The sequence below is a fragment of the Dryobates pubescens genome, chromosome 25 (assembly GCF_014839835.1).
Source record: "Dryobates pubescens isolate bDryPub1 chromosome 25, bDryPub1.pri, whole genome shotgun sequence".
NCBI lineage: Eukaryota > Metazoa > Chordata > Aves > Piciformes > Picidae > Dryobates > Dryobates pubescens.
In genome coordinates this window covers 7,732,317-7,757,242 of record NC_071636.1, presented here as the reverse complement: position 1 = coordinate 7,757,242, position 24,926 = coordinate 7,732,317, and the positions used below count along the sequence as shown (strand labels likewise).

At 46.2% G+C, this 24,926-nt stretch overlaps 2 protein-coding genes across 8 annotated transcripts in view; one reads left to right on the top strand and one right to left on the bottom strand.

The window, feature by feature from the left end:
* Positions 1-24,926, top strand: part of P2RX4 (purinergic receptor P2X 4) — a 271,548-nt gene that overhangs the window by 62,297 nt on the left and 184,325 nt on the right. The gene's annotated exons all lie outside the window — the stretch shown is intronic.
* KDM2B (lysine demethylase 2B) overlaps positions 1,056-24,926 on the bottom strand; it is a 115,746-nt gene continuing 91,875 nt past the window's right edge. For 5 of the 7 annotated variants that reach the window (XM_054172957.1, XM_054172959.1, XM_054172960.1 and 2 more), the window contains 10 exons: positions 17,825-18,049; positions 14,125-14,268; positions 9,363-9,449; positions 8,551-8,820; positions 7,528-7,566; positions 5,219-5,892; positions 3,599-3,762; positions 2,969-3,130; positions 2,054-2,272; positions 1,056-1,622 (listed from right to left, as the gene is read on the bottom strand). In XM_054172957.1, the coding sequence (XP_054028932.1) occupies positions 1,441-1,622; positions 2,054-2,272; positions 2,969-3,130; positions 3,599-3,762; positions 5,219-5,892; positions 7,528-7,566; positions 8,551-8,820; positions 9,363-9,449; positions 14,125-14,268; positions 17,825-18,049 (2,166 nt within the window). In that variant the 3' untranslated portion in view covers positions 1,056-1,440. The remainder of the gene's footprint in view (positions 1,623-2,053; positions 2,273-2,968; positions 3,131-3,598; positions 3,763-5,218; positions 5,893-7,527; positions 7,567-8,550; positions 8,821-9,362; positions 9,450-14,124; positions 14,269-17,824; positions 18,050-24,926) is intronic. The other 2 variants (XM_009909592.2, XM_054172958.1) reach the window with 2 other exon arrangements.

Below are 24,926 nucleotides of genomic sequence, written 5' to 3'. Positions count from 1 at the left end.
TGTGCCTTCAGCTAGAGGAGGGTGGATGCAGGTATTGTATTTCCTCCAGATATACTGGAATCTGCCAACCTCGAGGCACACAACAAAGACCGAGTGCTGCACAGCAACAGTGGACTCTGCTGTGACGCCTGGCTTGCCCCAAGGCTGGAAGCCGTGACCCCATGGGGTCACCACAGTCACTCCCCACAGAGCAGAACCCCACGCTGGGACAGAAACCCCCAGAGCCAGTGCCTGGTTTTGTACAATTGTTTATACAAATTCAACAAAGGTAAAACTGCATCAGGAAGGTCTACGAAAACAACACCGTACAACAATGGCACTTATGAATGCAGAGTTTTACAATCAGGAAATAACCATGTTATAAACCTTAAATGAGAACTCAACTCACACTTCAAAGAAAGAGAGACTACGGTTGACCATTTATTCTACGGCTGGACTCACTGTATAAATTAATTTTATATTGAGTACAAGAGCTCATGCTACAGAGTGAAACCCTCCTATGTGCAAAAGCTGGAATTGGAATTGTGGGGTTTGTTTCTTTTTTTATTCCTTTTCTTTTAAAACTTTGAGAAAAAGGTGATTTCTATACAGATAAAAGTGTTTTACTTCAACTATAATTTACACCTTATTTCCACAACATGCTTATGTCACTTCTGAAGTATACAAAGCAGGATATAAACTTCCATTAAAACATGCTTTAAGTTGAAAGTATTAACCTACTTTTCCTGACCTGGGCACATTTGTAGATAGATACTGTCTACGAAGTATAGGTTAAGTTCTCGCCTACCATAAGTAAAGATAAAAATTGGCAATCAAAACCGAAACACTGGTAATGCATTCAAACATTGCATAAATAATTTTTAAACAATTTTTGTACAAAAATAGTTCTGCATAATGTAAGATGTAACAAAACAAAACGTGTTTTAAGAAGGCAGAAATGCGGTGCGTGGTCCACTTCAATGACACCAACTTCTTTTGTTGTTTTGTTTTTCTTTCTTTGTTTTTTTCCCCTCCCCTCCCCTCCCCCCCCCCTTTTTTTTTCTTTTTTTTGGGGGTTTTTTTTTTTTTCTTCTCCCCTTGTTGTTAAGAAATGAAAAGCAGAAATCAAATTTACACTACCAAGCACATGCTGTGGTACTTTAAATAACAGTTGTTTCTGGGAGACTGGGCGTCTTCTGGGTGTGGACAATGATCAGCAATAACAGTCGCCTTATGGATTTTGCATAAGAGCCAGTGCAGGACATCCCAGGTAGACAGAATGAGTGGCACAAGTTGAACTTCTTATTGTGGGTAGTTTCCGTGGTGGTCTCTCCTTGACAAGAGTTGTAAAATCCAATCGCGGTATTTCCGATATTCCAAGTTCCCGATTGAAAATAAAATCCCTACGTGTTCTCAGTCCCTTCCCCTCCCCCCGCCCCGGTATTTACATGTGTCCTTTAACTAACTCAGTTTTTGCAGAAGTTTTTCTTCCACTTGCCCAAACTGAACACTTACTGACATCTCTGCGATGAACTGCTCGCAGCCTTCCTTTGTCACTTGCTTGCAGTACCTCAGGTCGATCTGGCAGATGTTTCCACAACGTTTGAAGTAAGACAGGCACTGGTCAGTAACCTTATTGCAGTCTGACAGGGAAACAACAAAGGGAGAAATTTAGCAGGGTGTCTGGGTTTGTTCTCCAGCACCAGGGCTGTGGCAGGTCCTTTCTGCCCACCCTGTGTTGTGCCCAGCTGTACCCATCACTGGTCCCTGATCCCTGTGACTCTATGTAAGCAAGGAGCTCAAGCAAAGCAGCCAGATGCACAGAGCCTTGGAACATACCCTGTGGACGATGAGCTGGGTGCAACACAAGGCTGCAGGGACGGACAAGTTGGGCAGCTGCCGAGTTATTGACATATCCAGCTGCTTAAATGGAGCCCTGGTGGGGGGTGAACTTACCCCAGGGGCAGGGGAAGATCTGGGCAAAACCTTCTTCATCCTGATGAATGTTTCACTCAAGTCTAATACCAAGGGGCAATTCCCATCCTCCTGGCTCCCCTGCCCTTGGGGTGCTTACCTGATAAATTAATTTCTGTTAACGAATCCCGCGTGGTGGTTCCGACCGCGGTCAGCAGGTTAATAGACTGATCTGTCACGTGGTTACAGTAACTGAGATTGAGCTTGGAGAGCAGAGGCATGTGCCTTATGATCAGCCGCAAAGAAGCATCTGTGATATCCAGGCCAGCCAGGCGCAGCTCCACAATGTTCCGTAGCTTGCTCCGGTTGTCGATCTGACCTGGAAGAGCAGAGGCAGCAGCAGGTCACTCCCACAGCCTGCCCCCATGCTGCCAACATCAGTGGCTCCGTATGAGACGCACTGTGACACACAACACTGCTGCCCTATGTCAACTTCGGATGCTTTTTGCCTGTCTGGAGCTTCAGAGGGGACATCAGCAGGAATGCTTGTCTGGTTCTGGAGCAGGCATGTGGACAAAGCCACCTTCTGATTTCAAAACAAAAAGGGATGAAGATAACTGCAGGGGGCAAGCAGAATTACAAGCTGGGAAAAAGCAGTAGGCTGTGCAGTGCATGTCAGAAAGCAGATCTGATTCGCTCAAAATTTCACCTGAGCTAAAATCCAGGCGATGTGGCATGATCCACAGAACTGCTCCTTCCCTGAACTGGAAGAAAGGGCTTCCATACTCTCTAAAGTACACCCACTGCAGCCTGAAGAGAAGAAAGCCAGACAGAAAACCAGCACGGGGCCTCAGATGACTGTTCAGCAGCCCGAGAACATCACTCACTACCCCATGGCTTGCAGCTAGGAGGCGTTTCAAGTCTCTACTTCAAACACCTAGCACATCAGGGAAGCCCAGAAGCCCACCAGTGCTGGCTATGGGGGGGTCCTGCCCGATTCCTCCAAGGGGGACTAGCAGCAGAATGTGCCACACGATGGCTGGGACAGGTCTTGCGTGCTCCTGCCGCCCGTTACCTGGTCTGTTATCTGTGGGTGGTGACAAGAGGTCTCTCATTTGTGCGTCTTTCAGTCCTTCTGCCCACTGCACATCCAGAGTTCGGAGTAACGGACAACTGGAACTACAAAGTGCTGACACTGCTATCCATGAGCACCCTGATAACAGCAGGTCTCGAAGACCTGCACATAAGAGAAGAAGTTGGAGCATGTGGCCTACCAGAAGGCCATTCACGATGATCTCTGCTACCACACGCAGGCTGGATGAAGCCCAGTACCACACTGACAAACCAATCCAGAGCAAGCAGGGACCCCATAAGCCTCCTCCTGCCCAGCTCTCCACTGCTCCCATCACCTGCAACTTTGTGCACTGCAGGTGGCTGCATACACCCCCATCCCCCAAGAACAAAGTCACATAAGCACTTTCCACAGCATTCACCTGTTGACAAATACCTGCTGAAATTATTCTACCCAACATATGAAACAGTCACGACATAACTCATTTTGGGTCCATTTTAACCTGCTGATGCTTCATTCCCATGAATCTAACTGCTCTCCTAGGACACCCTGATCCCTGCAGACATTCCTCAGGGATTGCAGTGCAGGCACAAACCAGTTTGCTACATTCAGTGGTCAAAAAGCATCACTTACCTGGCAGTCTGTTGATAAGCCAACTCAGCTGCTTTTTAGATATATTTGTCCAGCTAAGATCAAGGGTTACAGGCTGTCTCCTAATAATGCCACTAAGCATAAGTGGAGTGATGGATTTACAATGGTTTAAATCTATTTTGGTCCATAATCTTTTGTCACAGCACCTGCCCAAAAAGAAAAAAAAAAAAAAAAAAAAAAAAGAAAAGGCAAGAGCACTTAATTTGACACTGGTTTTGATTTCTGCAAGACTTTAAGAGGTGTCATTAAACAGCAGGGAAAACTACAGCGTTTAACTGAAAACAGCAAGTACGAGTCTGAGCGATGCTCAGAGAAGCACAGCACCACACACCACGGCACCTGGGTTTGGAGTTTCTCCAAACACACAATGCAATGAAACACGACCAAGTATCAACAATTTCAGACCCCATTTGAAGTCATCACAGCACTTGCTAAAATCTACTTTCTAGCCTGAAGACAAGCCACACCCTCTTGCTTACCTTTTGACTATCAAGGCTTGTTTTAAACACCGCTGCCCTCATTTCCCCTGTACTTTCCTTACTTAAAACCAGTGAATTCTGTAGAACACATCCCATCCCCCCTGTTCTGTTTGTCAGTGTTGTTCCTATCAGCATAGCTTGTATCTTTTTATGCTCTTTATGGTTCTCTAAGGGCAACAAGAAGCCCTAACAAGTGCACAAGGTTCTGCTTTTTTTTTTTCCCCATTGAAAATACTGCACTTGAGTAGAAAAGGCATTTACCAGCTTTCAGTGACACCAGAAGCCCACAAAGGAGACACTCCCCACACATCTTGCACTGAATTCTCAACCTCTCAACCTCCCTGTCATTCATGCAGTTTGTTACTACTGTGCTAGAATTGAGGCTCAGCTACCCTTGGCCCATCTGTGTGCACATCACAGTTGGATCCAAGGTGACAGCCGACAGGAGACTTCACAGTGAGATCAGTGAACAGGTTAAGTCTGCCCACTAATGCCTCCTGCTGCCATACAGCCACCAACCATGTCAATGCTCACACCCTGGCACCCCAGGCACCAAACGGACACGCTGTGAGCAAACACAGTTAATGAAGGATCCTTCCATCATCTCTGCTGGCACAGAACACAGCCAGGATGGCTCTCCACGTCCCCTCCGCAGGGAACGATCAGCATAGATCTTTTGAGCACATCCAGGGCAGATCTTCACTATATCTCAATAGATATTTAATAGCTGAGCTGAACAAATGAGTGTATAAGCAGTCAGGAAGTCCTGGGGCAGAATGACACCAAGACTGAGCATGACCTAGACTGGCTGTTCCAGCAGGCAAGAACATTGTGGTGTTTAACTACAGAACAGGCTGCTCTGGGTGCTACAGCCCCGGCAGGCTGACGCCAAGGCTCTCACACACACACACACACACAATTCCCATCAGAAATGCTGGGAACTGCATTGAGAAAGCAGAAGATGCTACTTAGCCAGACACGGCTGGTCACACCCTCTCCGTGGGCTCAACAAAAGCTTCAGTGACAACCTCTTCTAGGAGGTATTAGTGCTTACATGAACCACTTCCCTTTTGTGTCCATCCCACTACACGTTAGACCCGGCTCAGCCTCCCGCCCTCCTTACCATCTGTTCCAGGTCTTGCAAACTCTCATACAGATGCACAAGTCCCTATGACTGAGGTAGCTAAAGACAGCCATCCAGACTTCCCTCTGCATCACGTGGGCTGCCCCGTCATCCAGGGGGAGCGAGTCTGGAGGGGGGCTGATGGGAGGTGGCCGGATGACGTGCCGCTCCATCTGAATGCATTTGGGAGGAGACAGCGAGGGCGGCGGCCGGGCGATTCCCCGTGGGGTGCTTCGCAGGCTGGGGATGAGCTGGTGCCTCAGCTCCCGGGGAGTCCCGTTCAACCCTTTGCTGAACCTATGGAGTCTCTCGCTGTTGTTCAAAGCACGCTTGGGTTCCTCGTTCTCGCTCTCAGGTTCAGATTTGATGGGTTGGTGATTCTCATTGGCAAGGCTGTTCTCGGTTTTTTGGATCTCCTGGTTAAGCTCCTTGCTGAGCTCCTTGCTCAGTTCTTTATTGGGAAGCCGCCTTTTCCTCCTCATCTTGAACTTCTTCTTGTCCCTGGGCTCGGCACCCTCTGTACTGGGACCTGCAGTGGGCGAGCTGGACCGTGACTGGTCACTATCCTTGGACCTGGGGGGTGCTTCTGGCAGGTCGTCCTCTGGCTCCTGCTTCAGGCGCCGCAGGGGTTTGATCATGGCAGTTCGGTCATCTGGAGCCTTCCACGATCGCCGCTGAAAAGGAAGAGACAAGGGCTGACTATTGCAGCAAGAACACACTCAGCAATACTTCACATGCTGATGCTCCACACAGGCAGCCCTGCCCGGGGGGGCCGGGCTGCCTGCCAGCGCTGGGCCCCACCCATCCCAGCACAAGGGTACATTCATCGGCCAAAGGTATCAAGTTCAAGTGCCATCACGGATGAGGAGTCCAGCTACCGGCTCTGTGGACTCCCAGCGAGTGATAAATGCATTTAGTCACCATGCAGAATCCTGCGGATTTCAGGGCCTTACTCGTTACACAGTGGACAATTTCTATTCAGGAGATGAGCAGCACGCCATAGACAGCTTTTTCCCAGCAGGCCAGAAGAAACCAGGCTTGGGCCACTCTGACTGGGTAAAGCACCCACCGGGAGCACTGCTGACATGCATTCATGCCCAGGGGCCAAAAGGCCAATGTCTGAGGCCTCCTGGATTGTACTCCCCGACTTGCACTGCGGCTGTGCTGCCCTGGCCCTTACTGCTGGACACTCACAGCCTTGTTTCTTTAGCTTTATCTTCCCCTTTACATCTACTAAACTCCTGTCTTCTCAAGCTTCCCTCACCTCTGGTGCATACAGAGCTGGGATGTAACTGACAGGCTTGACACGCCGCTAGCCTGACAAGACCTCATGCTGACACCATCTCCAACACAATGCAGGCTGCCAGGAGTTAGCTGGCACCTTCTTTCCCTGCCCCAGCTGCTGATCCCAATAGCAAACTGTACTTCACTTGTTTGTGTTCATCAAACTTCTCTTTGATGCACACCAGACAGAAGTGTGAGAGACCTACAAACTAAGACCAGGGAAGGCTTCCAGTCTAATCTGATCACTACCAGCAAGAAAGAAGACACCAAATGTTATAACAAAATATCTCTAACAAGAAGAGACCTAAACTGGCAAGCAAGAGTGAACTGCTGTGAACACACTTGTTACATCACAAGGTTTGTGCTTGCACAACAAACTAATTGGATCAAGTCAGTGGATGTGTTCCCATGCTTCAGACTGTGGCACACAGCAGAGAAAGCTGATCACCCTGTCTTTAAATTAACATATAAAGGGAGAGGTCACAGCAAGTTAATGACAGGTTAGAATAAAAAAAATTACAACATCAGACTACTTGCAGCTTGCAGCATTCTTCACATGGAGTGCTTAAAGGTGTCAGACTTCTGTTATCATGCCAGATTGTGAGAGGGAATTGCACCCATCTGCCAGGTCACCCCTGGGAGTGTCAGTGGGGACACCAGGGATGTGCTGTGGTACAGACCACTGAGGGGCTGTGCGGCAGAGACCAAGATTCAGCCACACAGGAAGAGCAAAACATGGGTAGAGAAACAGAATTTTACTCCTTTGGGTCATCAAAACACATCTTGCTGCTATATTTTACTGTGGGATTCCAGAAAATATCAAACCAGACACTGCTGCTAAACTATCCTGGAATGTCAAGCTTCCATGAGAGAGATTCTGTAATTTCAGGATGTAAATGGGATAATAAAAACACCTGCAATGACACAAGGACATGACTGATAGAGAAACTGGCTCACCGTTCAGCTCACATGAGGAGAAGGGATTAAAAGGGATTGAGAACACATCTATTAAAAAGGCAAAGTACCTTCTTCCTGAAGAGTTTGTCTTCTTTTCCAAGTTTTAGCTGTTGGAAGAAAGAAAAGTAAAAACCCCAAAACAGGACACTTGTTGTGCTGTCTGATGAAGGTTTGGTGGTGATGCACAGTGTTTTCCTCACACACTGTGGGGCTTATATGGAACAGTTCAAGCCATCCATCAACACTACAGCGAGTCCAGAGGAATGGGAAAGGAAAGCATGGCCAGAAAGCAGATAGGCATAAACTGGTACCAGGAACTCTGCTCTCTCACTCCACCAAAGCAACCCCAGTCCCTACATTTACCAGACTCCAGTGTTCCCATTGTCAAGCCTTGCAGGGCAGGCTGCCTGCCACTCCTCATCAGCTACATATGCAATACAAAACCAGTCACTGAATCTGGTTTTAAAGCCCTCAGTCCTCATGAAACACATTAAATCCAAGTCCTTATTTCTACCTCTGAAAACCAGAGTTTCTGTACACCCCAAGCATCGTAATTTGCAATCCACATGACAATTCAGAATGTCCCTGCCTGGCCCCAAAGCTCTGACTGCCAGATTCAGGGAAAAGCTGTCTATGTCACTGTTGTGAGCAGCTCCTCCTCTCTGCAGGCTACAGAAGGTGTCACTTCTAAAGGTCACTCTGATGGGTTTTGTGTTGTAGATCCCTGAATAGCCTCAAATCCAGCTGCCACGCGCCACCATGTGGAGAGAGAAAAAACTGTCCATTAAAAATTCATTTTCATCTTGCTCCTAACAAGCACCTTATAAAGACTTTTCAGTTAAAGAGGGGATTCCAGTATTTTGAACAGAACAGCCGCCAGTGTTTTCAGCCTCTGAACATCAACCCAAGTGTCACTGCTCAAACTACTGTCCTATCAGACGAGCAGTTTGCAGAAAGGAAGGTAAAACATCTCAATTTTTTTTGGTAACAATCTGGGATTTCAAAATGAGCTACAAGCCAGAAGGCAAGAGACACCATCCCCAGCCAGCCCATGCACATCTGTGTAAGCACACAAGAGAGGTTTGCCATACCCGCTTTCTCATGGTGGGTTCTGGGGGTTTCTCAAATTTCCTTTTCCTCCACAGATGCACTTCATCTGATTTTCTCCTCAGTATTGAGTCAACTTGAGTCTTTTTGGAATGTTCCTCTGACTTCCTCCTGGGAGTTTCCTCACAATCCCCTTTCCTTTTTGCAGCATCTGTTACTTCTTTGTTGTCTCTGTTCATTTTCTGTTCTTTCAGCAGCGAGCCCGGGAGGTTTGATGCGTATTTGAATCCTGGTCCGCGCTTTTGCTTGTACGCCAAAGAGACACAAAACACAAGCAAACTTTATATCTTACCCCTTTTTCAGCTCTTTGTCTAAGTTGCATCCAGCACTGGTGGGTTAATAATCACTTTGTAGCAGGCAAAATTATTAGCGAGGAGTAAGAGTAAAGCAGTTTCAACCTTCATGAAGTTGGGTTTTTAACTATGGACTTACAAGTGTCTGGCTCAGTTTGCAAAGCAAGAATGTTTCACCAATTCCAGCAGACACTTCAGGTTATGCAAAACTGCTTCTGGACTATTTTCCCTTTCCAAGGAGTATTTTCATTTTACAAATTAACATGCACCAGTGCACAGAACTAACCTAAATATTCCCCAGGTTCTAGGTGAAGTGTTGGTACAAGGAACAAGAATACAACAGATATTAAAGAACAGGAAGCCATCAGCTTATTTCCTTCAACTCATTTGAATTAAGCACAAAAATCCAAAGCTGGTCTTGGGCAAAATTCTATCTACAAGCCAGAGGGAATGCCAGAGATTTTGTATCTCGCTCCAGCACCACTTATTCCCAGTAAACTCACTTTTCCAGTTTTCCCTGCATGGTTGCACTTTGGACACTCCCAGCAGTTCGGCAGCTCATCATTCACCACACCATCTGATTCCTTCACCTGGTGAAAGAGAAACACAGCTCAGTTCACAACATACTACAAAAACCTGCAGAAGGCTCCAGGTTGATCATTCAGGGACATTTTGCACAGCCCAGTTTTCTCTGACCGACTGCTGCCCTCCCAAGGGCTGCAGAAAAGAGAGGCAGAGCACCGCAGGTGCTGCACCATCCTGCTGGTGCTGCTGAGCAAGCCCTTGGACCTGCATAACTCCCACGCTGATGATGTCACCAGAGGAGGAAAGCATGCTGGCCAAATTGGTATCTGACAAAGGGTTCAGGGTCTGGGCTTTTTGTGAAGGTCAGCCACCATTCCAATTAACACAGGGCACATTCTGCTCTTGCAAAAAAACAAAACCCACCCCAACCAAAACACCCCAAACCCGCAACCGTGATCACGCCATGTCCAAATGTCCTCCCACACCACTTATCTGCAAAGCCAGCCCGCCGGCCTCCAGAGCACGGCACAGTCCGATCTTTTCACAGGATGGGATTTTTTCCCATACATTAATACTGTTTGGCATTTTTAGAAGCCAAGCACCCTGCACTGTAATCAAGTGTTGCTTAAAATATTTTTCTTTATGGATCAGAACTAACAGTCCCTTGCCTCCAGTCCTCAAGCCCATGTGCCAATGAGAACGGTGATGCCAAGTCAGCTGAGAACAGGCACTTTTATTCAGAAGCCTGGACACATGAAGGCATTTTTAAGCTTTCTCACACCCACATTTACCCAGCTAGTCCAGAGAAATGCTTGCTACTCCTTCACTTCACTGCCTCTCAGACTGTGACATCGTGCTTTTGGAAGGAGAAGCTGCACACTCGGAGCCGTTACACTTGCGGTAGCAGGAGGGCTCTGCCCTGTGCAGCTGAGAAGCTGCTGGCTTCTGAACTCCCATACAGAAACTCACATGACTTTCCAAACAGGAGACAGGTGTTTCTGAAAAGACACCTTTGTGAATGGAACTGAGGAAGAGAAGTAGAGCTAAGCTAAGAATGCCCTACACACACTCTCTGATGGCACATTCACATCTAAGGGCTATTATATATTCAGAAAAAAGCCTTCTGGGGGGAAGGGAAAAAAAAAGACTAATTCATTACTATTGTAGACAACAAAAACATGTTGCTGTCAAGACAAATAGCTGGGCACTGGCATCAGCAGCACAGTAGCAGGAGACTGCTGCTGAAACAGGCAGGGGCAGAGATCTGCAGAGTTTTCATGTTTCTGAAGTGTTTCCTCCTCTCCTCCCAGCTCAGTGAAAAGGCACCAGCTGTGCTGGAGCAAGCCCTTGGGTTTAGGGGAGCTGCTTCCTCAGGTTCTCCAGGCAGACAGCAGTCAGTCTAGTTTCACCATCTAGCCAGAGTGATGACATGTCAGTCTCCCTCAGCAAGTCTTCTGGAGTTAATAAATGAGTAAATGAAGTGGGCAGAATTTAAATACTGGTTTTATCACAACTGTATGCCTTTGAACTTTCTTTCCCATGGTAGGTGTAAGATACTCCAGGAGTTGTTGTATACATCTCTGCCTCGGGGGAAAAAATCCTGGCCCTGGGCCCAAGTTGGGAACAAGTTATTTCCTGCACTGAATATAGAACAAATGCTAGTGAAGGGAAAGCATTACAGCTCTGTCCCTTCTGTGAAGTTTAAGGAACCGAACAGATGTGAGGAACTGTAAGCAAGCTAATTAGACACACACAAACCTGCCACCAAATCATCCCAAGCCTTTTGGGCTTGGTGGGAGCCAGTTCTGAGTGTTTGTTACAAGCAACAGGTGGGTGGCCAAGCTACAGCATGGAACATCTTCAGACACCAACCTGCAGCATCAGAATGTCTGAACTGCAAACCATGCTACTGTGAAGTCTTCTTGCTGGGAAATATGGAGCCCCCAGGATGCTGATCTGATGTTGCTGAGTGACAGCCACTGATTCTGGCAGTGGCAAGGCTGAAGCGACACCGGCAACACAACACACCAGGGCTGAAGCCACAGGCAGCAGTGCAGCTGTGCTGGGAAAGGGCATTGTATTCCTGCTCTTCAGACAAAGCACCTAAACATTCACTTTTTCCATCATCATTATCATTATATCCACCTAAGATGAGAAAGAACAGGCTCCTCCTGGGGAAAACAAACCCCTTTTCCTTAAGGAAGCAGCATCAGACACTGTACCTACACATGCTAACCAGCATCACCAGAAATTTGAGACACAGAAAGAAAAATTAATCACTATTGGTGCAGCTCAAACACTCTCTAACAACAAAAGGCAATATAACATCCCTCCCAAAATCTCACTAGCTCCCTCTGGAAGCAATGCTGCACTTGCAAAACACTCACCAAGATCCTTCTCGGAAGAAACTGTTCAGCAAAATGAGCATTTGTGTTGGTATAGTATTTTCAGTGAAAAGAGTGTGTCAGAAACCTCCCATGACACTTCTTAGTGTATGGAGCTTTCTGGCTGTCCTCAGCACGCTTCAAACACAAGCACCTAACGTGCTCTGGCATCCAGGGCTCCCTCAACATAAGACACCCACAGAAGCCCTTCAAAGCTCCAAGTTTATCAGAGCACAAATGCACCTGAGCTACCGTTAATCTTCTCAAAGATGTCATCCCCTGATGCTGCTTTTTCATGGAGAAAACCCACCACCAACACATACAGCCAAATAAGGAAGCTGCAAGAGGAAGGACTTCCAACCATGAACAACCTGCCCTCAAGTACAAATTAGCCACTGCACATGCCAAACCATTCCACAAACATTGGAGATGTGTCCTGGAGGAAATTCACTCCACATGGGAATAAGCCTTCCCTTTAGTGATGCAGTTTATTCCAGTCTCTCCCAAAAGCACTGGACGTTTAACTGGGGATGACTGGCAGTTCACATGTACTGCTGCCCATTCACCCAGGACAACAGGAAGGAACTTCCTCTTGCTGGACAGCCAAAGCAGCTGCCCTGGGGCTGTGTCTGCATTCAAAGATGCTTCCCACAAGAACTATTTACAGGCTCCATCCTCTGGGCTTAAGCCCACGTCAAGGGCTTGAGCAACAAGTAAACACAGCAACAAGAAAACAAAAAATCATGGAAACTGAGAATAAAAAGGAGGGATCCAAGGAAGAGGCTCCATTTTTCTTTGCTGTTCCCTTGTGCAGAGTCTCATCTTGCCTTACAAGATGATTCTGAAATCCTACCAGTTCCCTTTTGTCTCAGTCAATAAACAGTACCAGTTTCCCCAGCATTTCAGCTCAACAGAAGCATTGAGGAATTCAAACACCAGACATACAAGGCATACTGTAAATCTCCCTCCTCTTAATTTCCAGAAACACCCAAAGCAACACTGCTCCTTGTTACCAAAACAGCACTCAGGACATCATACATGCATAAGAGAACAAAAAGCACTCGCCTGATTTCACACATCTGACCCACATCCTGTGCAACCAGTCCCAAATGTGGTATGGGGAGGGGAAACCATACTCAAACTGTCATTAGACACCAATAGTGTCCTTTGGACTTGGCCATGAAGTGCCACTGACACTGGAAAGCAAGAGATGGGGGAGCACAGGGCACTTTCAGGAAGGACAGGAACAGCAAAGCAGCAGCTGCAAGCCAGAACTGAGGTACATCTGAAAAACGAGCAGCTCCTCCCCTTGCTTCACCAGCCCCCAAAGCCCTGTTTTAAGCTGAGTCTAGCAAGCAAAGCTCCCTTTCAGAGCCATCTGTGGCAGGAGCTGTGAGCACCAGTTTCATGAATCAGGGAGACAGCCACAGTTCTGGTTTGCCAGCTCCCTGCTTTCTGCTCTAATAAATGACACACAGAGAGCTTGCTGCTGTGCTGTGTACAGCACAAAAATAAAGGCCAGGAGAGCATCACCCCAGGCCTGCATAAGGAACATACCTCTCCTTCCAGAGATCCCAGAAGGGCCAAAAGCTGCTTTCTGCATTTGCTTGGGCAAATCATTTTAACCATAAACAAATCAGCAACAGGAAATGGCTGATTGGTTGAAACAAACTAGCTCTGGAGAAAGGAGACTTCTAAATGCTAATACCCAAAGATATGCCCAAAATGACACTTCTGTTACCAGCAAAGGATGTAGCTGCGCACAGGACTTGAGTCAGCCAAGGGTGAGCAGCTCCTGCAGCTCAAAAATCACTCAGTTTGCCCTCTAGAGCTGCAGTCTTTCTATTGCAACATTCTTTCTTAACATCTTTAAAGCCAGCTGCCTGGCACATCTGTGCTTTGACCAACATAAACAGCAAACTACTTTGAGGGGCACATGAAGGGGCCACTGATACTGGGACTGTGATTAACTCATCCAAAGGTACAGGCAGATTTCCCTGCCTTCTTTCAGCTGCCTGCCCCAGCTAAAACTCCTCACTTCCTTAAATAAGAAGCCAAAGTAGAAAGAAAAACAAAACAAAAACCCCAGAAGCCATCCCAGAAGACATTTGCATGTCCAGATTTTGGAGGCTGTTCAAAGCAAGAGTCTCTGCTTACACCAAAGAAGCCGGCCTGCCAGTCAGGTCTGCACGTGCCATGGCTGTCACTCTGCTTCACACAAACAACTCCTTGCTCACTTAGGTTTCCAAAGACAAAAAAAAAGTGAAGGCTCTCAAATTTCTGTGCACTACTTTGACATTAAGGTGATAACTCATCCAGCTGTTGTTTCCAATGCGTATCACATCCTTGTACTCACCTTAAGGCATCCTGGGTGTATGATTTCATTACAAATGGAGCATTCCATTAGCATGAGATTAAACTTGCTCTCCTCCTCTTCCACGGTGTCTTCTTTCCCAGCTTCTCCACACACCAGACACACAGCAGTATGAGGCAACACCGGCTGTTTACACACATCAGAAAGAAGTCTTGGTCAGGACACGGAAGACACACGGAACAGAAGAACTCAGTGCATTTACAGCACCCTCATTTCAAAGAGGAGATAAATCAGGATTAATTCTGCAAACTGCTGAAGGCTCCAGCCCAGCAGAGCAACAAAGGCAAGAAAAACTGGTAACCATCAGGGCTGGGCACCCAGACCAAGCATCACAGGACATGTGTCATGGAATCAAAATGCCTTCCCTGGAGCAACGCAGATTCGTGTGGCATCCCAGGGATGGAAGAAAAGGCTTTTTTTCGTGGGTCCCCCGAGTCTGTGAGCTGACATAAACATTGGCATGCAAGTCACTTCACTAGTGTCCAATGGGAGGGGAAGGCAGCAACCTAGAACATCACTACTCACATCCATTAAGGCTCACAATCTGACTAGCAATTTGGCAGCTCCCCTATTTTACAAGCCGGGCAGACAGATGTTGTGGGACACAATACAGGTCTCACAGCAAGCCTTCAACAGAACCAAGAACAGACTTCTTCCTGACTGACAGTCCATTATCTTAGGCCCTGCTCCCAACCTGAACATTTGAAAAATGACTGCACAAACACTTAAAAGGAGAGTAGTGCAGGTTTTTTTGTCTTTTGCTGAGGCAGAGAAAGATCTGCAGCATCTTGCATGTCTGTCACCTGCATCAAGGTACCGAATGCCAGTCTAATTAAAAAGCCACCTTTGTGCTAATGAGTAACAAACTTCTGGGTTGTGGCAATACATTATTACATTACAAGAAAGAAAAGGAAGATCCTCCTAAGAAGTTGTCTGTAAGGTCAAATGCAATCGATTAGGTTGCACGTCCTTAACTATTAAACAGCCAGAGGCAGAGGTGTGGTTTTTCCATGGCAAGGATTTCTCATAGATGTAGCGAACAAAATCCTTCAATGTGTACTTGCACACCAAATCAAATCCATGCAGCAGCACCTCATCCTTTGGCAGGTTCCAGACAGAAAAAGCCTAGCTGGAGTTAAGTCATTAGTGTGCTGCCCCTCCCCAATATTTGATACAGCAGCTACAGCAACATTTCCCTGCTTTCTTATGCCACTACTTACCCATACTCCATTTTAAAAACATTTTGCAAATGCTATTTAATTCCCACCTGTCCTCCAAGCACAAGAAGAAGAATATCCAGGGTCCCACTCCACCAGCAAGTAAGCCAGAAAAAAACTAAGATATTCAGGGACATAAAAGCCCTGTCCACTTGTTTTGTCTCATCTCCTACACGAGAAATATTTATATCCCCCCACAAGAACAGGAGCAGAATGATTCTTCTTGGTGGGAGCAAGTGTGTCTGAGGAATCTTCTCTGTGCCACAACAAGCTCTGTCCCACTGACGGGCTGGAACTGAAGCCAGCCACTACCTGTCCTCCCAGCAGAGCCCTACACTCCCTTCAGACCTACTCAATGCAGCATGAAGTGTCCCAGGCACTGCTGTTTCCTTTCTTGATTGAACTAGCGATGCAGAGGAGTTTCCCATTCTCTGATCAGCAGTACAGGCTCTCTTAAGGCTTCCGAGTTTAATGAAAGGCTGTGTCTAGTTAATATTGTCAATGTTATTAACTAGAGGAAAGCACAATCCCAGAACTGTAGGGATCATTACTTCCACAGAGCCTTGCTTTGGTGTTTCAAGGATAGGGTTTTTTTGCTGGAAGCTGTTGGGTAAGTACTACAATATATTACTACTGCAATTGTTAGAGAACATAATGAACAAGAGTAAAGACAGTAGGATCGCTAATAGAAATGTAAAGCACCCCTAAAAGTTGCAACAGTCCAACTTGCTCATTTTCTGTGCTTTTGTTGTTCTAAGGAAGTCTGTAATATTCCCCCTGCTATTTACATCAACAAGAACCTAGAGAGACCTGAGATGCTGCTGCCTTGAATGCATGGAAGGATAGGACAAGGAAGTGGAGTACTTCAGCTACCAAGTCCTGTGCTCTAACCACAGCTTCTGGATATAAAGCTGCAGGTACTGAGAAGAAAAATACTTCTTCATTAGAAGATGACTACAATCAGCCAGAAAACCCAGCTCCTCTCCAGAAGACTCACTGTGCTATCAAGAGTCAAACAGCTTAGTATGAACACTTCCTTCATCAGTCAGGACAAGAAAGCGCACTGCAGCCCTAATTTAATCCCTCCACTAAAAAGGCAGCACAATTTCACTATTTCTTCCCTCTAGAGAATAATAAATTCTTCATCCATGCTGTTCAATTCATGCCACACTCCAGGAAATCAAGTGTTCAAAGAAAAGATACTTGAGCTGCAAAAGCACTCTGTGGAAAGGTAGATATTCTATGTGCTTTACTGAAAGACCCAGCAGAGCTGAATCCAATCCTCTATGTCAAGAACAGTGCATGGCTTAGAACAAAACGTGGGGTGAGCTTCCAGGAGCAGCTACTGGAAAACTTAAGTGCTTATCAGTTTTTCATCAGTGTGAGAACAAGTAATTTAATGCCTCAACTTCAGTTACTCCATCAGAACTAAAGGAAGACAAAACAAAACAAAACCCCCCCAAAAAAAAAAAACCAAACAAAACCAACCTAAGTGAAGCAACTGTAACAAGAGAAAAATGAGTATAGATGGAGTGATGTTTCAGTTATGAATAAACAGCATTCCTGAAGAAAACCAACAAAAGCCCAAACCCTTACCATAAACAAGACCTTCCAAAGAATTAAGATAAAAAACTGAATCTGATTTCTATCCTTGAATGGGGGCATTGCAGACATAAGACCTGAGAGGAAGCTCCACAACAGTCAGTATGAAAGCAGTGGATTCAAAAACTGCTTGGACAACTTAATGGATGAACATGCCAATATTTGTTAAATACAAAGCTATCACTTATGACTCAAGAAGCTTCTAAGAAACATATCACCAGGAGCCCAGGAAACAGTCTTCGACTGCCTGCTTGTCTGGTTCTTATGCTCATCCTCAGAAAACCATTTTCAGTCCCTGAGGAAAACAAGATCCTGACTTGATGGCTCTTAGGCTCATCTGGATTAGACCCTCTGCTATATTCAAGCAAATTGAAATTCACATCTCAAGTAGCTTGGGACTGGGGTCACCAGTGCCAAAAACTTGGAGGACTGCAAAGACTTCCCTAATTTGCTGAGGTAGTTAAGATTATAAGGATTATTACAAGGTAGCTTTCCTTGGGAATTTCAGAGATGCAAAAAAAACCAGGCCTCTTCTCACTTTGAGTCAGTCCCACTCTTCTTCCCCAAATCCCACAATTTCAGTTGACATGAGTGCAGATTTCCAGTGTACTGATAATCTCGGCTTCTGTATTACTGAGAATGACAACTGTACTGTCACATTTTAGTAGCACTCTGGTTTAAGATTTGGGGAAGATGAAAAGTGGAGGGAAGAAGAGATGTGAACTGAGAGGGCAGGGATTATGCTGCTTTGTCTGATGCACTTGAGACTACTCAGGGCAGAGTTCTCAGATCCACACCTTGTAACCAGGAGATAGAGATACAGGAAAGAAAGGTCCGACAGGCTGCAGGTCAGGTGTACTTACTGCGATACACTGCCTCATGATGCAAGACTGTTTCATCCTGCCAGGTCCCCCAAACTTCTTCATGTCTTTGCAGAAGTGACACTCGCCGCACTCTGTCCGCAGGCAGGCCTCGCACTTGCGGCATCGCGTCCTCCTCCGGCGGGCCCCCGCAGTTGTCCGATTAGCCGCGAGCTTCACCGCAGAAGCAGTGCCCAGCTTCCCTTTGGGCCGTCCGACTGCCCTGTTCTGAAAGAGCCAGACGCACCACGTTAATCCCACACCCTACGTACCATCAAACTACACAGCCCCCTCGGACAGCAGCTGTGATGTGTTTGATGTAAAACTAACTGCATAATAAGCAGACAGGCAATGCTCAGACAATGAAAATGACTACTTATAGCTAAAGGAATCCCCTGACCTGAAAAAAAAAGATGCACTGTAAAAAGACAAGGAAACCAAGGCATAAAGGAAAGCTCTCAAGCCTACAGCAAGCCCACTTCAACAGGAGGGCAGGGAGAATGGGTTTATGCACAGCTCAATGCAGGACCACAGCCCAAGCGATATGCTTGGCTTAGGTCGAGATGATCTGTGCCACTGCTGAGCTCTGGGTTAGGAAGCTCTTAGGACTGCGCTCAGGTTAAGCCAGCTCTACTTTCCTCTTCTGCTGGAAGCAGAAGAATCCAAGGAGGCAGCAAAAGTAATTTTGAGGTTAAGATACATCAGGGAAACACTTGGCAGCAATGGCTCAAGCCACAGCAACCTCCCTGAAAACCAGGAAAGTATGAACTACTGGCAAGTGATAAAGTGGGAAATAAACCACAAAACAAAGCCTTTCCAAAGCATCTCCCCTCATATCCAATACTAGCAAGTGCTCGAAAATAGAACACTAACTGATGCTGTCAAAGGCTAAAAAGGGCATCCCAGGTCTAGATTTCAATGACCTTTAAAGACAGAAGCTAAAGGAGCATGAAAAGGTTTTAAATGATTAGGTTAACTGCAAGATATTCACTCTGGGTACCCACATTTCATGTTCTCTAAGAAACTCCCTGTTATACACAAGAACTTACAGCTCAAGCCAAACACCATCTAATTGTATGGGGCTAATTAGACAAGAATTGGCTTGGCTCATTCTTACCACTGATTGCTTTCTCCAGAAAGATTATAGTAGTAGGACAGCAAAGTTCATCTGCTTTAACATTACACATTTTTTCTATTTTCTGCACATCCCACCAGTCCAGCCAGCTTCACCTTTTCTTCCTGCTGAACTGTGGGCAATCACCAAGGCAGGGGCAGGCTGGCTTTACAAAAGCCATGCTGAACTTCCACCTCAGTTTTTCAAGGAGCAGGTATGGAAACATTTGATTTGGTACTACAAAAGCTCCCCCAAGTGTTCTACTATACAACCCTAGAAAAAAGCCACACTGCCAAGTATTTGACGTCCCAGATGACTTAGCAAAGCTCCAGTGACGACTTCATCTCCAAGATGAAGAAGAGTGCTGATATTTTAACAGTCTCCATTCCAGGAATCTCAGTGCTGGGAAAGCAGAGAACCCAGGGGCTAGACCCCTTCACTTTCTCTTCCCACAGAACCTACTATCATAACTGAGGTGAACCTTCTTAGTTGATAACGTTACACAGATTTCAGCAAGCTAATTACACTCCTCCAAAGAAGTTTTCATTCCACTTGCAGGTGGAATCACACTATGCCATGAGAACACAGGCAAGAGTAGCTTCCTTTCTATCCACAACCAGGATTTCAGATCAATTTCACACACTCTACAGAATAAATATTTACTTTTTAGACCAACTTTGCAGCCTCTCAAGGATAAAGACAGCTCTGCCCAGACTGGCTTAGAGACAACCTAGATAAGAGATAATTTCCTTCCTCCGCATGAATCACTCCTCCATTCTCTCTATCAGTCTCCTTCCACTAGCACGAGAAGCGAGACACAAAACAAAGGCTAGACATCAGTGGGAACAAGTCAAACCAAAACACCAACCACCACCTGGGCAGTTACCCCCAGCCAACAGCACGTGGAAGATTCTGGGTGTGCATCTGACTCCTTACCACTAGGTTTGAGCACAATTAAGTTTTGTAAGAAGGCAAAGAGCAGTTAGGACACCATCAGTGGCCTCTTTAAAATGCAATCTCTTTCAAGGAAAAATCAAACTCGGTACTTTTCCAGCTGAAAGACAGCTCCTGACTCTGCCACAGTAACATGAGCCAAGTCCTAATTCTGAGGACAGCATCACAAGTGCCAGGACGCTACAAAGACACAAGCTGTAAAAAGGCATGGCATGAACATAGAATCTGAGAATCCTTGAGGAAGAAAAGACAGGAAGGTGAAGGTACAAAAAAAATGTCTGAAGCCAGACCACACCACACGACTTGGGTTTCTCTACAAATCACCACCACACAGCTGAAAGCAGAGGTTCAGATCTCTGATCTCCCTGTACTGTAGCATTTCTTATCTCCCCAGCCCTCTTCACTGCTCGTTAGGAAATTCAAACTGTACTAGCTGGGTTTGCACTACTTTACCAACCCACCAACTCTCAATCCAAGCCACGTTTTTCACTCCAGGATGTCACAGCCAGCAAGGCTGGAGAGGCCTTGCAGGAATTCCCACTAGTATCTAGTTTCAAGGGGCTCCAAAGTGGTCGCTCAAACTCCACAGAAGAAAATCTGGCTTGTGGGTTGCTATTCCAGAAAGGGGCTGGGATTCAAGGGGGTAGAAGGAGCCTCCAACATGACTTGGGGTTTATTTAGCACGTGGCAGTCAGCCAGATAAATTCCAGGTCGATGTTAGTGAAGAGATGCTGCAGGACTTCCAGCTCAGACTGCAGTTTTACAATGTCCCAGCCCTGGTAGCAAACCTATCTAAAGATTTCCTTCCCAGCTCCTGTCCCCAGCTCTGTACTGCCATTTGCCACCCTCCCCCACACAACTCTGCAGAGCTATCTTGCAGTTAATGAGCAAGAGATGGCAGGATTCCTTACCCTGGATTTTCCAAAATGGCCAGCAAACAGCAGCTCCATGGCCTCAAGCTCAGGACTGGGTAATGCACTAAGCCCTAAACTAGGCTCTGGATCAACACAGTCTCCTATCTATGTAGCAGATCCTATCATCTTCTCTCCCAAGGAGATGAACTGAGATCCTCAAGCAAAGCCTGTACCTGCTGATTGCAGTCCTCAGCAGCCACCTCTGAGAACTGCCAAGAAAAAAGTTCTAGCAAACTCAGAGATTTTTTTTTTTTCTTAAATCTTAAAATAAAAAACCAGGCAGTTAAGACAGAACCTTCCCAAAATACCATCAACAAGCAACCCGCTATGTTCTCCAGCACCTCCACAGAAATCGTGTCCATACCTCTCTGGCCACAGCAAGAGTCTTCAGAAGAAAGGTACAAGGAGTCTGAAGGGATGACCACCACTCTCCCAAACTCCTAACAAAGACTATGCAAGCCAATACTGAAACATATTAATACCCTGAATACCTACCTCCATTACACCAAAACCTAGGAAGCCAGCAGACTTGCACTGACCTCCAGAAGAAGCCTTGTTAGCCTGGTAGGGTTGTGGGTTTTTTTTCTTTTATGGATGTTTTTTCTTCCACCCCAGACTACTGCCTCCAACACACAAGTAGTCTACTCCTGCCTCTGAAGCAGTGACCACACGGTCTCTACAGCACCTGGGTACTCTGAGTAAACCTGAGCCATCAAAGGTAAACCACTATGAACTACAATGCCATGTACAAATCATTCATTTGGGATCACCCTCCCACACCGCAGTGCTGAACCCCACCAAATTCGGTAGCGTTCCAGGTGGACAACAATTAGGGAATTGGGTGGGGTGGTCATCAGCAATTCAAGTCTCTCAACAGGGCTGTATAGATCTGGGAACAAGCCCAGGTATGACACTTCCAACTCTAATGCTACCTGGAGGAGTCACTACTCAGAACATTAGCTTATCTTGGCTACGAACAAAATTTTCACTACCAGCTTACTTTAACATTCTTCCCTCATATGTCATTTCCCTGGTCAGCAGTCACCAAAAAGCCATCCACCACCACCACTCTGAGCACACTTTTACTAAAAGAGAAACACAACTTTGATGTTTACAGCAACAGATTTGTAACCTTTGCAGTTGCAAAGAATCCCTCGAAAGATCTCAGGTAAACAAAAATACCAAGAGCATCAAGCTTTGGAGACAACCCTTCTTCAAAAGCTGTTAAATGCATCATTAAGTAGGTGCTGATGTTCCCCGAGGGCTATCCCACCACCGATCAGACTCTGTTGGAGTTGTCACCAGGGAACTTCACGTACAAACTCCTCTGCTCTGGCAGAGGAAGAGAAGTTGACCCTGCCAATGATTCCAGGAGGAAGAAGGTCCTGGTCCCCTAAAAACAAGGTTGGTGAAACCTGCAGCCTAGAAACAAGCTATTCTGCCAGTGGCCTTTACCTGGTATGGGTCTTACTCCACCACTCAGCTACAGCGACCTGCCTGAACTGCTGCCAGCAGCACCATACCATTACTCAGACTCAACATCTCAGAAAAATCGAGGACATGCACTGTGCCCTTCTGAAGGCTCATCACAGGGTCAGATCAGTGAGACCCTGAAGCACTTCACTAACCAAGTACCATCTGAACAGCTTCCGTAGCCACTATGTAAATCTCTCCAAGACATCTTAGACACACTGCTTCAGGGTGCTGTGCCACATAAATACAGCCCTGCCATTTGCAGGACAGGAGTGATTCCCTTCTGTAACACGTGGACAGATTCCAATTGTTCTCATTTGCTGTAGCCTGACCAAGTCCATGCAACCATATGTGAACTGAAAGAAAGATGAGAACCCAGGACTTCCCTGGTACCAGACTTGCCCTGTGACCCTGTACTGCATCCCCATGTGATTGTTTCAACATAATTAGAATAGAAAAATATTAATCACCAGTTGTTTCTTTGTAACAACTGATTAAAAACTATGGAGGAAAAGAACTCACACATGTTAACCTAAAATACCTAACTGCTGTCAGCTAAACCACCACCCTAAATGTGCTGGGCCATGGGCTGATACTGGGCAATGGAGAAGCCCACAAGGTGCCACAGAAACGCTTCTGGTCAGTTATTTCCTTGCCTCTTCCCAAAGGTGGCCAGAGGCATGTTTTCAATTCAGACAGGGTGGGAATTCTGGAAAACAAGGCCCCCTTCTTGCTGCTCAGGGCCAATAAGCTGCACTGTCCTGTTCTGCTTCAGTGATGTGTCCCTAGGCATGTAGTTTCGGCCTTCCTGCTAAGAACATCAGTCAAACCGACAATTACCAGCAGTGATGTAGACCAGCACTACACATACCCAATGCACCAGACTGAGATCCACCAAAGTCATTTTACCAGAGGTCTCTGAAACAGACCCCATCATTAACTCTGTGTTAATCCTGAAATAGAGGGACTGGCATCAGACTGCATGGCAGGCTGACAGCCTGCTTCACACTTGGTCTTGCTCTAAGATAAGCACAACCAAGTCAACAGTTACTCAGCATCAAACCCTCGTATCTCTTCAGCAGTAACAGAAACTCTTGTCAAACGAAGAAAGAACATGATGATGTGGGGAGAGAATTCAGTGCAGATGAGGAAGAAGCTAGTTTAAAACTGGAAGGGAAAAAAAATATATCACACTGATGCCAATAACACCCTTAAAAGCTGCATTAACTGATGAGCACAAGTCAACTTCACAGACTGACTAAAGCCTATCTGCCCCAAAGTCTACATGCAAACTCCAGGAGAGCTGTTTTCCTCTCCTGGATGTATATACTTCTGCTGGGATGGAGCAGTCCTGCAAAACAAATCCAAGGTCCCCCATTAAGCACACAGCACAACAGGGAAAGGGAAGGTGCTGGAACATTTTCAGGATCAGTCACCCCCAAGCAGAATTGAATTAATCCTCTCCACATGTGCACTGCCACCATCTCCTCCAATTCATACCCACAAACTTTCTTGTCCTCTCCTGCAAAAAACAATGTAGCTCTTCGTGACCAATGTCAGGTGACCACACAGAACTCCATTACTGAACCAAGAGATCCATTTCCCACAAGTAAATAGAGAAGTTTATACCGTGTGGGTTCATCTGGGATTAGCGACCCTCCAGCAGCTTTCCTGCCAACATAGCTATGTTGTGTAGGGTATGATAAACTGGCGTGGCAGTGCCAGTGCAAGTGTCCCCATTTACCTTCCTGTGGTGGTGAGGAGGTAGGAGTGAGGCCTAGGGGGTGGAATAAGATATATTGGCAAAAATATGCTTTTATAGATAAGCTGCATGCAAAGCAAGAGCTCTTAGAAAGAAAAACACCAGTCTGTTGTACAGACTCAGGGCACCGTGTGCAAACGCAACTTTCCTTCTTACCACTGCTTCAGAACAAATCCCTCCAGCCCCTTCCAGGAGCATTCTTCTCAGTCTGTTTACACACTCTAAAGTGAAGTGTCACAGTTAGAAAGCAAATTTCTTCCTACCCTGAGTGATCCAGCAAGACCGATGAGCTGGAGCAGGGTGCTGCTTTTGCCATGGCCAGCAGCACTAGCACATTTCCAAGCCCCGCAAGCTGACTGCAACTACTACCAGTGCAGTAAATCCTCCCTGCTCCTCTGCTGGGAACCCTAACAGTCCTTTTGACTTCTTAGTTTAGACTTGAAACTCCTACCCAAGACCTGAAGTTGTGTTGTTCAACCACACCTGTAGAACTGAAGCCTTTAATCTGTTACATACCAGGGACAATCATGGTACCATGACACCGATTTGATAGATCCTTGTGTAGAAAAATCTAGTCACTACATGTTAATACAGGCCCATGTGAAAACACAGCTGGATCCATGTGAGCTGTTTCATCACTGGAACAGCTTCGAACAAGAAGAAAACCACTCCACAGGTCTCTGTGGGTCGCAGCGTAGTGATTTAGGATCAGACCACATCTTGTAAGAGATCCCATGAGAAGAATATTCACTTTCTGGTGTTAATTTTGTTTTTAAACTTTAAAAATACAAAACCTACAGAGTTTCAGGGTTTTAGAATAGCTGGAGAATCTCAAAACATAATCAACCAACTTTCCAATTCCATCCAGCAAGAACTAGCACCTCTGGC